Here is a 12,739-nt window from a genome sequence, read left to right on the forward strand (position 1 = left end):
CGCTACCCTGCCGCACCCTGATACACCCCACCGCACACACTAAATGGAAACAAACCAGGGTTAATTGAAGTTAGTCAATTTGGGTGGTAAACTGAAATTCCAATTCAATAATTGAGAACAATGCATTTAAAAAAACAAAGATTTTCTCAATAAACTTAAAAGGAGCTATTTATTGAAACATTCTCAGTTCCACCTTTAAGACTACTCTCACCTGTCTCAGTCCTCTATTGCGTCCCAGCGGAGGTTGGTTCAAGAGGTTCTGCTGGCCTGGTTCACTCTGCACACTGGCCACCCTACACAACCCAACCAGACAGACAGACAGACAGAGAGACAGACAGAGAGACACAGAGACAGACAGACAAACATGCAGAGACAGCGAGACAGATAGACAGACAGAGAGACAGACAGACAAACGTGCAGAGACAGCGAGACAGATAGACAGACAGACATGCAGACATGCAGAGACAGACAGACAAAACTAATCAGTACAACATAGAGATAGTGCTTCTCCTAATGAACTCTCTCTCTCTTTCACTGAGACACATAGGAGAGTCAAGAGGACGTGTGTCTGTCCACTGCTCCTTCCATTCTTCCCATCTCTCCCCACTCACTCCACTGCACACCACACTGACACACCCACCAATCAAGGACACCCAATCACAGCACAAGAATATACCAAAACACAAAGGAGGTTATGAGGTCTGGAGTGATCTGTGTTCTTATGTAGACAGCTCGTACCATATTACCAGCACTGAACTAGAACATGCACCTATCTGGTAACGTTAGACTTGTTGATAAGATAAATGATGGATTGCCACTCCAGTACCTCATGCCCCACAGATTGGTATCCTGGAGAGGACGTCCAATTTGAACAGTGAAAAGCCTGAAACAGTATGAAGACCATGATGGCACCGATGGACTGAGCAGGCTGAGACACACTACCACTGACTCCTAACGTCCTCACACCGCCCAGAGACTGAAAGGGTTAAAGAGGCAACAGCGGATGACTTGAGATGGGTGGGTGGATCAGTGTGGAAGCTACGAGGGGAACAAGAGACTACGTTACATTAGACCTATACGAAGAGGAAGGGTGATAGACCAACGGCGGTTTTGATTGGATGAGATAATGAGTGAGGAAAACGAAGAAGTCAGAGGAGGCCGTCCGACTGGCCCGAGCCTCCCCAAACTGCACACAGAGAGACGCAGAGAGACGCAACACACAGGGGGCTGTGACGTGACACTGTACCTAGACAGGTTACCCTCTTCCAGTCCTTGAGACTCATCTAGCACATTGGGTTCACTGCAGAGGAGGGGGCAGGAAGGAAAAAGGGGTTTAGGGAGGGAGGAGAGCACGCTGCCCAATGTCCAAGGCCCCTTCTCGGATGGGTCTCCTATAGCACGGTAGCTGGATCAACTTGTCAGGAACTTTCCATTGATCTTGGGCCCTGCTTGAATACTCTAAATACGCATCCTTCCTCCCTTACTTGAAGAAATCCTTGGCAGGAAGGGTGTGTTTTTAAAGTATTCAAACAAAATCAAATCAAATGTTATTTGTGACATGCGCCGAATACAAGTGTAGACCTTACAGTGAAATGCTTATTTACAAGCCCTTAACCAACAATGCAGTTTTAAGAAAAATCACTTTTAAAAAGTACGGAATAAAAGTAACAAATAATTCAAAATAACAATAGCGAGACTATATAGAGGGGTACCGGTACAGAGTCAATGTGCGGGGGCACCGGTTAGTCAAGGTAATTGAGGTAATATGTACATGTAGAGTTATTAAAGTGACTATACATAGATAATAACACAGACAATCTCTCTGCTAAAACTACTATGACTTGTAGCATTCCTCACTTCCTGTCTGTTCATCCAGCATGCTGTTCTCCAGAAAAGGGTACATAAATAAACAGAAATAAACAGCTTGAAACAACACAAATAGTATGACTATGATTGTGGCTTCTGAAGTGACGGTGTTTTACATGTACTGAACGTGGTGATGTGTGGACAGTCATAGTACAACCTAGTGTGGATGTGTGTGTGTGTAGGGGTAGGGTTTTGTGTGTAGGGTTGTGTGTGTGTAGCGGTGTGTGTGCGTGTGTGTGTGTATGTGTAGGGGTAGGGTTTTGTGTGTTTAGGGGTGTGTGTGTGCGTAGGGGTGTGTGTGTGTAGGGGTGTGTGTGTGTGTGTGTGTGTGTGTGTGTGTGTGTGTGTGTGTGTGTGTGTGTGTGTGTGTGTGTGTGTGTGTGTGTGTGTGTGTGTGTGTGTGTGTGTGTGTGTGTGTGTGTGTGTGTGTGTGTGTGTGTGTGTGTGTGTGTGTGTAGGGGTGTATGTGTGTGTGTGTTACCTGTGGCTGGGCAGCATGGTGCTGCGGGTGCTGGGTTCAGGCTGGGCGCTGCCCGTGGCGTGACTAGAGAAGCGTCGCTGGGTGATGAGCCTGGGCAGGAAGACCTCATGTTCACTCACCACACTGGGAATACTGATAGAGTCATCTAGAGGAGAGAGAGGAGGGGAGGGAGAGACAGAGAGAGAGGTAGGGGAGGAGGTAGGGACAGAGAGAGAAGTAGGGACAGAAAGCGAGAGGTAGGGGAGGGAGAGACGGAGAGAGGTAGGGGAGGAGGTAGGGACAGAGAGAGAGGTAGGGACAGAAAGCGAGAAGTAGGGGAGGGAGAGACGGAGAGAGGTAGGGGAGTAGGTAGGGACAGAGAGAGAGGGAGGAAAGGAGGTTGGGACAGAGAGAGGGGAGGAAAGGAGGTAGAGATAGTGAGAGAGGGAGGAAAGGAGGTAGAGATAGTGAGAGAGGGAAGAAAGGAGGTAGAGATAGTGAGAGAGGGAGAGGAAAGGAGGTCAGGACAGAGAGAGAAGGAGAGGAAAGGAGGTAGGGACAGAGAGAGAGAGGGAGAGGAAAGGAGGTCAGGACAGAGAGAGAGGGAGGAAAGGAGGTCAGGAAAGAGAGAGAGGAAGGGGGAGGAGGTAGGGACAGAGAGAGGGAGGAAAGGAGGTAGGGACAGAGAGAGAGGGAGGAAAGGAGGTCAGGACAGAGAGAGAAGGAGAGGAAAGGAGGTAGGGACAGAGAGAGAGAGGGAGGGAAAGGAGGTCAGGACAGAGAGAGAGGGAGGAAAGGAGGTCAGGAAAGAGAGAGAGGAAGGGGAGGAGGTAGGGACAGACAGAGAGAGGGGAGGAAAGGAGGTAGGGACAGAGAGAGAGGAGGAAAGGAGGTAGGGACAGAGAGAGGGAGGAAAGGAGGTCAGGACAGAGAGAGAGGGAGGAGAAAGGAGGTAAGGACAGAGAGAGAGGCAGGAAAGGAGGTAAGGACAGAGAGAGAGGGAGGAAAGGAGGTAAGGACAGAGACAGAGAGGGAGGAAAGGAGGTCAGGACAGATAGAGGGAGAGAAAAACAGACAATATGAAAGCGGAGATACAATTCATTCAAGGCCCAGTGCAGTCAAAAACATGACTTTTCTTTGTTTTATATACACCGAACTAAAATATAAACGCAACATGTAAAGTGTTGGTCCCATGTTTCATGTATATGAAATAAAAGATCCCAGTAATGTTCCATACGCAAAAAAGCTTATTTCTCTTGTTTACATCCCTGTTAGTGAACATTTCTCCTTTGCCAAAATAATCCATCCACCTGACATGTGTGGCATATCAAGAAGCTGATTAAACAGCATGGTCATTACACAAGTGCACCTTGTGCTGGAGACCACTCTAAAATGTGCGGTTTTGTCACACAACACAATGCCACAGATGTCTCAAGTTTTGAGGGTGGGGGCTGGGATGCAGACTGCAGGAATGTCCACCAGAGCTGTTGCCAGATAATTGAATGTTAATTTCTCTACCATAAGCATGACTAGTGATAGTAGTAGGAGTGGTATCTGACTCAGTGATAGAGTGATAGTGGTAGTGATAGTAGTAGGAGTGGTATCTGACTCAGTGATAGTAGTAGGAGGGGTGTCTGACTCAGTGATAGTAGTGGGAGTAGTGTCTGACTCAGTGATAGTAGTAGGAGTGGTGTCTGACTTAGTGATAGTAGTAGGAGTGGTGTCTGACTCAGTGATAGTAATAGAAGTGGTGTCTGACTCAGTGATAGTAGTAGGAGTAGTGTCTGACTCAGTGATATTAGTAGGAGTGGTGTCTGACTCAGTGATAGTAGTAGGAGTGGTGTCTGACTCAGTGATAGTAGTAGGAGTGGTGTCTGACTCAGTGATAGTAGTAGGAGTGGTGTCTGACTCAGTGATAATAGTAGGAGTGGTGTCTGACTCAGTGATAGTAGTAGGAGGGGTGTCTGACTCAGTGATAGTAGTAGGTGGGGTGTCTGACTCAGTGATAGAGTGATAGTGGTAGTGATAGTAGTAGGTAGGAGGGGTATCTGACTCAGTGATAGTAGTAGGAGGGGTGTCTGACTCAGTGATAGTAGTAGGTGGGGTGTCTGACTCAGTGATAGAGTGATAGTGGTAGTGATAGTAGTAGGTAGGAGGGGTATCTGACTCAGTGATAGTAGTAGGAGTGGTGTCTGACTCAGTGATAGTAGTAGGAGGGGTGTCTGACTCAGTGATAGTAGTAGGTGGGGTGTCTGACTCAGTGATAGAGTGATAGTGGTAGTGATAGTAGTAGGTAGGAGGGGTATCTGACTCAGTGATAGTAGTAGGAGTGGTGTCTGACTCAGTGATAGAGTGGTAGTGGTAGTGATAGTAGTAGGTAGGAGGGTTATCTGACTCAGTGATAGAGTGATAGTGGTAGTGATAGTAGTAGGAGGGGTGTCTGACTCAGTGATAGAGTGATAATGGTAGTGATAGTAGTAGGAGGGGTGTCTGACTCTCTTCCTGCTCCTGTTCGTCATCCTCGTCGGTGCGGCTTAGCGTGTCCTGAGAGGGCTGGCGTGACGGCTGACTCTCCTGCTCCCACACCGTGCCCGTGCCCGTGTTGGACCGGGACATGGTGGCCAGCGACAGGCGGTAGGCAGAGGTGGACGTGCCCACTGTGCTGATGGACGTCTTGCCCTGGTACGCTGTGGGCAGGAGGGGCATGAACAGACATCTCTTATCATTATCTGTCATTTAATAACGAAAGGTTAACATGGCATTTGGTAGAGTGCTAATGGGTAGTGCACTAATGGGTAGTGCACTAATGGGTAGTGCACTAATGGGTAGTGTACTAATGGGTAGTGCACTAACATGTATTGTACTAACGTGTATTGTACTAACGTGCAGAGTACTAACGTGCAGAGTACTAACGGGTAGTGCACTAATGGGTAGTGTACTAATGGGTAGTGTACTAATGGGTAGTGAAATAATGGGTAGTGCACTAATGGGTAGTGCACTAACGTGTATTGTACTAACGTGCAGAGTACTAACGGGTAGTGCACTAATGGGTAGTGTGCTAATGGGTAGTGTACTAATGGGTAGTGTGCTAATGGGTAGTGCACTAATGGGTAGTAACTAATGGGTAGTGTACTAATGGGTAGCGTACTAATAGGTAGTGTATTAATGGGTAGTGACTAATGGGTAGTAACTAATGGGTAGTGTACTAATGGGTAGTGTACTAATGGGTAGTGTACTAATGGGTAGTGTACTAATGGGTAGTAACTAATGGGTAGTGTACTAATGGGTAGCGTACTAATAGGTAGTGTATTAATGGGTAGTGTACTAATGGGTAGTGTACTAATGGGTAGTGTACTAATGAGTAGTAACTAATGGGTAGTGTACTAATGGGTAGTAACTAATGGGTAGTAACTAATGAGTAGTGTACTAATGAGTAGTAACTAATGGGTAGTGTACTAATGGGTAGTGTACTAATGAGTAGTAACTAATGGGTAGTGTACTAATGGGTAGTAACTAATGAGTAGTGTACTAATGGGTAGTGTACTAATGGGTAGTGTACTAATGGGTAGTGTACTAATGGGTAGTGTACTAATGGGTAGTGTACTAATGGGTAGTAACTAATGAGTAGTGTACTAATGGGTAGTGTACTAATGGGTAGTGTACTAATGGGTAGTGTACTAATGGGTAGTGTACTAATGGGTAGTGTACTAATGGGTAGTGGGTAGTGTACTAATGGGTAGTGTACTAATGGGTAGTGTACTAATGGGTAGTGTACTAATGGGTAGTAACTAATGAGTAGTGTACTAATGGGTAGTGTACTAATGGGTAGTGTACTAATGGGTAGTGTACTAATGGGTAGTGTACCAATGGGTAGTGCACTAACGACTAATGGGTAGTAATGGGTAGTGTACTAATGGGTAGTGTACTAATGGTAGTAACTAATGGGTAGTACTAATGGGTAGTGTACTAATGGGTAGTGTACTAATGGGTAGTGTACCAATGGGTAGTGCACTAACGGGTTGTGTACTAATGGGTAGACCACTAATGGGTAGTGTACTAATGGGTAGTGTACTAATGGGTAGTGTACTAATGAGTAGTAACTAATGGGTAGTGTACTAATGGGTAGTGTACTAATGAGTAGTGTACTAATGAGTAGTAACTAATGGGTAGTGTACTAATGGGTAGTGTACTAATGGGTAGTGTACTAATGGGTAGTGTACTAATGGGTAGTGTACTAATGAGTAGTAACTAATGGGTAGTAACTAATGGGTAGTAACTAATGGGTAGTAACTAATGAGTAGTAACTAATGGGTAGTAACTAATGGGTAGTGTACTAATGGGTAGTGTACTAATGGGTAGTGTACTAATGGGTAGACCACTAATGGGTAGTGTACTAATGGGTAGTGTACTAATGGGTAGTGTACTAATGGGTAGTGTCATAATGGGTAGTAACTAATGGGTAGTGTACTACTGGGTAGTAACTAATGGGTAGTGTACTAATGGGTAGTGCACTAATGGGTAGTGCACTAATGGGTAGCATACTAATGGGTAGTGTACTAATGGGTAGTGTACTAACGGGTAGTAACTAATGGGTAGTAACTAATGGGTAGTAACTAATGGGTAGTAACTAATGGGTAGTAACTAATGGGTAGTGTACTAATGGGTAGTGTACTAATGGGTAGTAACTAATGGGTAGTAACTAATGGGTAGTAACTAATGGGTAGTGTACTAATGGGTAGTAACTAATAGGTAGTAACTAATGGGTAGTAACTAATGGGTAGTGTACTAATGGGTAGTGTACTAATGGGTAGTAACTAATGGGTAGTAACTAATGGGTAGTAACTAATGGGTAGTGTACTAATGGGTAGTGTACTAATGGGTAGTGTACTAATGGGTAGTGTATTAATGGGTAGTGCACTAATGGGTAGTGCACTAATGGGTAGTGTACTAATGGGTAGTGTACTAATGGGTAGCGTACTAATGAGTAGTGTACTAATGGGTAGACCACTAATGGGTAGTGTACTAATGGGTAGTGTACTAATGGGTAGTGTCATAATGGGTAGTAACTAATGGGTAGTGTACTACTGGGTAGTAACTAATGGGTAGTGTACTAATGGGTAGTGCACTAATGGGTAGTGCACTAATGGGGAAGCGTACTAATGGGTAGTGTACTAATGGGTAGTGTACTAATGGGTAGTAACTAATGGGTAGTGTACTAATGGGTAGTGTACTAATGGGTAGTGTACTAATGGGTAGTGTATTAATGGGTAGTGCACTAATGGGTAGTGCACTAATGGGTAGTGTACTAATGGGTAGTGTACTAATGGGTAGTGCACTAATGGGTAGTGTACTAATGGGTAGCGTACTAATGAGTAGTGTACTAATGGGTAGTGTACTAATGGGTAGTCCGCTAATGGGTAGTGTACTAATGGGTAGTAACTAATGGGTAGTAACTAATGGGTAGTGTACTAACGGGTAGTGCACTAACGGGTTGTAAACTAATGGGTAGTGCACTAAAAAGTAGTATACTAACAGCGACTCTACTAATAACTAGTATACTAATCAGTGGGTTACCAACCAGAGCCACTGTGCACAGCCTCCTTGAGGATCTTCAGTTCGTTGTTGAACTCTGCGAACAGGGAGCTCTTGCAGAGGGGGCGGGGGATGAAGCGACGCTCCAGCTGGTCAGCGATGTGGTGGCGGGCCGTGATCTCCTCCTGGGAGTCAGCTGGCTGGGTCAGAAGCTGGGAGGGATTAAAGAGGAAGGGGATGAAGGGAACGGGAGAAGAAGAGAGCACGAAAAGAGAGAGAGCAAGAGAGAGAGACAAGGCAAGAAGGGCATTCTATGCCATCAAAAGAAACATAAATTTCAACATACCAATTAGGATCTGGCTAAAAATACTTGAATCAGTTATAGAACCCATTGCCCTTTATGGCTGTGAGGTCTGGTGTCTGCTCACCAACCAAGAATTCACAAAATGGGACAAATACCAAATTGAGACTCTGCATGCAGAATTCTGCAAAAAAATCCTCTGTGTACAACGTAGAACACCAAATAATGTATGCAGAGCAGAATTAGGCCGATACCCACTAATTATCAAAATCCAGAAAAGAGCCATTAAATTCTACAACCACCTAAAAGGAAGCGATTCACAAACCTTCCATAACAAAGCCATCACCTACAGAGAGATGAACCTGGAGAAGAGTCCCCTAAGCAAGCTGGTCCTGGGGCTCTGTTCACAAACACAAACACACCCTACAGAGCCCCAGGACAACAGCACAATTAGACCCAACCAAATCATGAGAAAACAAAAAGATAATTACTTAACACATTGGAAAGAATTAACAAAAAAACAGAGCAAACTAGAATGCTATTTGGCCCTACACAGAGAGTACACAGTGGCAGAATACCTGACCACTGTGACTGACCCAAAATTAAGGAAAGCTTTGACTATGTACAGACTCAGTGAGCATAGACTTGCTATTGAGAAAGGCCGCCGTAGGCAGACATGGCTCTCAAGAGAAGACAGGCTATGTGCTCACTGCCCACAAAATGAGGTGGAAACTGAGCTGCACTTCCTAACCTCCTGCCCAATGTATGACCATATTAGAGATACATATTTCCCCCAGATCACACAGATCCACAAAGAATTCGAAAACAAATCCAATTTTGAAAAAGTCCCATATCTACTGGGTGAAATTCCACAGTGTGCCATCACAGCAGCAAGATTTGTGACCTGTTGCCACGAGAAAAGGGCAACCAGTGAAGAACAAACACCATTGTAAATAAAACCCATATTTATGTTATATATTTTATATTGTGTCCTTTAACTATTTGTACATTGCATATATATATATATATATATATATATATATATATATATATATATATATATATATATATATATATATATATATATATATATATATAATATGACATTTGTAATGTCTTTACTGTTTTGAAACTTCTGTATGTGTAATGTTTACTGTTCATTTTTGTTGTTTTTCACCTTATATATTCACTTTGTATGTTGTCTACCTCACTTGCTTTGGCAATGTTAACACATGTTTCCCATGCCAATAAAGCCCCTTGAATTGAATTGAAATTGAGAGAGCGGGAGGGAGAGAGAGAGACAGAGAGAGATGAATAAAGGATTTTGTGATTCTAGACCTAGAAAAAGCATAGAGGAAGAGGTATATAGAGGGGAACACTGGAGGGTTGTAGGATACACACATTGCAGGGTACAGTATAATACTATACCGGGTAGTAGAATGGAGGGTACAGTATAATACTATACAGGGTAGTAGAATGGAGGGTACAGTATAATACTATACAGAATGGAGGATACAGTATAATACTATACAGAATGGAGGGTACAGTATAATACTATACAGGGTAGTAGAATGGAGGGTACAGTATAATACTATACAGGGTATGGAGGGTACAGTATAATACTATACAGGGTAGTAGAATGGAGGGTACAGTATAATACTATACAGGGTAGTAGAATGGAGGGTACAGTATAATACTAAACAGAATGGAGGGTACAGTATAATACTATACAGAATGGAGGGTACAGTATAATACTATACAGAATGGAGGATACAGTATAATACTATACAGGGTAGTAGAATGGAGGGTACAGTATAATACTATACAGGGTAGTAGAATGGAGGGTACAGTATAATACTATACAGAATGGAGGATACAGTATAATACTATACAGAATGGAGGATACAGTATAATACTATACAGAATGGAGGGTACAGTATAATACTATACAGGGTAGTAGAATGGAGGGACAGTATAATACTATACAGAATGGAGGATACAGTATAATACTATACAGAATGGAGGGTACAGTATAATACTACACAGGGTAGTAGAATGGAGGGTACAGTATAATACTATACAGAATGGAGGATACAGTATAATACTATACAGAATGGAGGGTACAGTATAATACTACACAGGGTAGTAGAATGGAGGGTACAGTATAATACTATACAGGGTAGTAGAATGGAGGGTACAGTATAATACTATACAGAATGGAGGGTACAGTATAATACTATACAGAATGGAGGGTACAGTATAATACTATACAGGGTAGTAGAATGGAGGGTACAGTATAATACTATACAGGGTATGGAGGGTACAGTATAATACTATACAGGGTAGTAGAATGGAGGGTACAGTATAATACTATACAGGGTAGTAGAATGGAGGGTACAGTATAATACTATACAGGGTAGTAGAATGGAGGGTACAGTATAATACTATACAGGGTAGTAGAATGGAGGGTACAGTATAATACTAAACAGAATGGAGGGTACAGTATAATACTATACAGAATGGAGGGTACAGTATAATACTATACAGAATGGAGGGTACAGTATAATACTAAACAGAATGGAGGATACAGTATAATACTATACAGAATGGAGGGTACAGTATAATACTATACAGAATGGAGGGTACAGTATAATACTATACAGAATGGAGGATACAGTATAATACTATACAGGGTAGTAGAATGGAGGGTATAGTATAATACTATACAGAATGGAGGATACAGTATAATACTATACAGGGTAGTAGAATGGAGGGTACAGTATAATACTATACAGAATGGAGGATACAGTATAATACTATACAGAATGGAGGGTACAGTATAACACTATACAGGGTAGTAGAATGGAGGGTACAGTATAATACTATACAGAATGGAGGGTACAGTATAATACTACACAGGGTAGTAGAATGGAGGGTACAGTATAATACTACACAGTGCTCCAGGGCTCCTACCTTGCACTGGATAAAGGGACGCAGCAGGACGAAGATGGGAATCCGAGTACGCACTATGAAATCTATGAAGTCCCAGAAGGCCAGGCCTCCCACCTTCCTCAGAGACATCTCCTTGGCCTGCAGGCTGAGGCGATACCACTGGTTCCCCAGCTGCCGCTCAAAACAAACCAACACCACCTTTAGAGCTGGGGGAGAAGGTGGGAGGAGGGGAGAGAGGAGAGGAGGGGGTAGAGAGAGTGGGGAGAGAGGGTGGGAGGGGGGAGGGGTAGAGAGAGTGGGGAGAGAGGGTGGGGAGAGAGGGTGGGAGGGGGAGAGAGAGTGGGGAGAGAGGGTGGGAGGGGGAGATCGAGAGGGAATAGAGGAGAGGAGTGAGGGGAGGGGGAGAGAGAGGGGGGAGGGGTAGAGAGAGGGGGAGATCGAGAGGGAAGAGAGGAGAGGAGTGAGGGGAGGGGGAGAGAGAGAAAGACAGAGAAAGTGAGGAGTCAGAAAGAGATGGTATTCAGTATTCAGACCCCTTGACGTTTTCCACATTTTGATACGTTACAGCCATATTCTAAAATGGATTAAATAATTATTTTCCCAGCAATCTATAAACAATACAAGAAAGCGAATGAAAAAACTGAAATACCTTATTTACACAAGAATTCAGACCCTTTGCTATGAGACTCGAAATTGAGCTCAGGTGCATCCTGTTTCTATTGATCATCCTTGAGATGTTTCTACAACTTGATTGGAGTCCACCTGTGGTAAATTCAATTGATTGGACATGATTTGGAAAGGCACACACCTGTCTATATAAGGTTTCACAGTTGACAGTGCACGTCAGAGCGAAAACCAAGCCATGAGGTCAAAGGAATTGTCCGTAGAGCTCCGAGACAAGATTGTGTCGAGACACAGATCTGGGGAAGGATACCAAAAAGTTTATGCAGCATTGAAGGTCCCCAATAACACAGTGTCCTCCATTATTCTTAAATGGAAGAAGTTTGGAACCACCAAGACTCTTCCTGGTGCTGGCCGCTCCGGCCAAACTGAGCAATTGGGAGAAAAGGGCCTTGGTCAGAGAAGTGACCAAGAACCTGATGATCACTCTGACAGAGCTCCAGAGTTCCTCTGTGGAGATGGGAGAGCCTTCCATAAGAACAACCATCTCTGCAGCACTCCACCAATCAGGCCTTTAAGGAAGAGTGGCCAGACGAAAGCCACTCCTCAGTAAACGGAACATGACATCCCGCTTGGAGTTTTCTAAGGCACCTAAGACTAAGACTAAAAAGGCACCTAAGACTATACCTCAGACTATGAGAAACATGATTCTCTGTTCTGATGAAACCAAGATTGAACTCTTTGGCCTGAATGCCAAGGGTCAGGTCTGGAGAAAACCTGGCACCATCCCTATGGTGATGCCTGGAGGTATCAGCATCATGCTGTGGGGATGCTTTTCAGTGGCAGGGATTGGGAGACTAGTCAGGATCGAGGCAAAGATGAATGGAGCAAAGTACAGAGAGATCCTTGATGAAAACCTGCTCCAGAGCTCAGGACCTCAGACCGTGGGAAGGTTCAAATTCCAACATGAAAACGCCCCTAAGCACACAGAGAAGACAAATGAATTT

General features: G+C 44.0%; 1 protein-coding gene across 1 annotated transcript in view; it reads right to left on the minus strand.

The window, feature by feature from the left end:
- Positions 1 to 12,739, minus strand: part of LOC124010734 (protein unc-80 homolog) — an 80,292-nt gene that overhangs the window by 6,358 nt on the left and 61,195 nt on the right. Inside the window, 6 exon segments of the mRNA XM_046323378.1 lie at positions 207 to 293; positions 1,247 to 1,300; positions 2,348 to 2,492; positions 4,822 to 5,013; positions 7,905 to 8,070; positions 11,133 to 11,317. Of these exon segments, the coding sequence (XP_046179334.1) occupies positions 207 to 293; positions 1,247 to 1,300; positions 2,348 to 2,492; positions 4,822 to 5,013; positions 7,905 to 8,070; positions 11,133 to 11,317 (829 nt within the window).

This window comes from Oncorhynchus gorbuscha, linkage group LG23 (assembly GCF_021184085.1).
Source record: "Oncorhynchus gorbuscha isolate QuinsamMale2020 ecotype Even-year linkage group LG23, OgorEven_v1.0, whole genome shotgun sequence".
Lineage (NCBI taxonomy): Eukaryota > Metazoa > Chordata > Actinopteri > Salmoniformes > Salmonidae > Oncorhynchus > Oncorhynchus gorbuscha.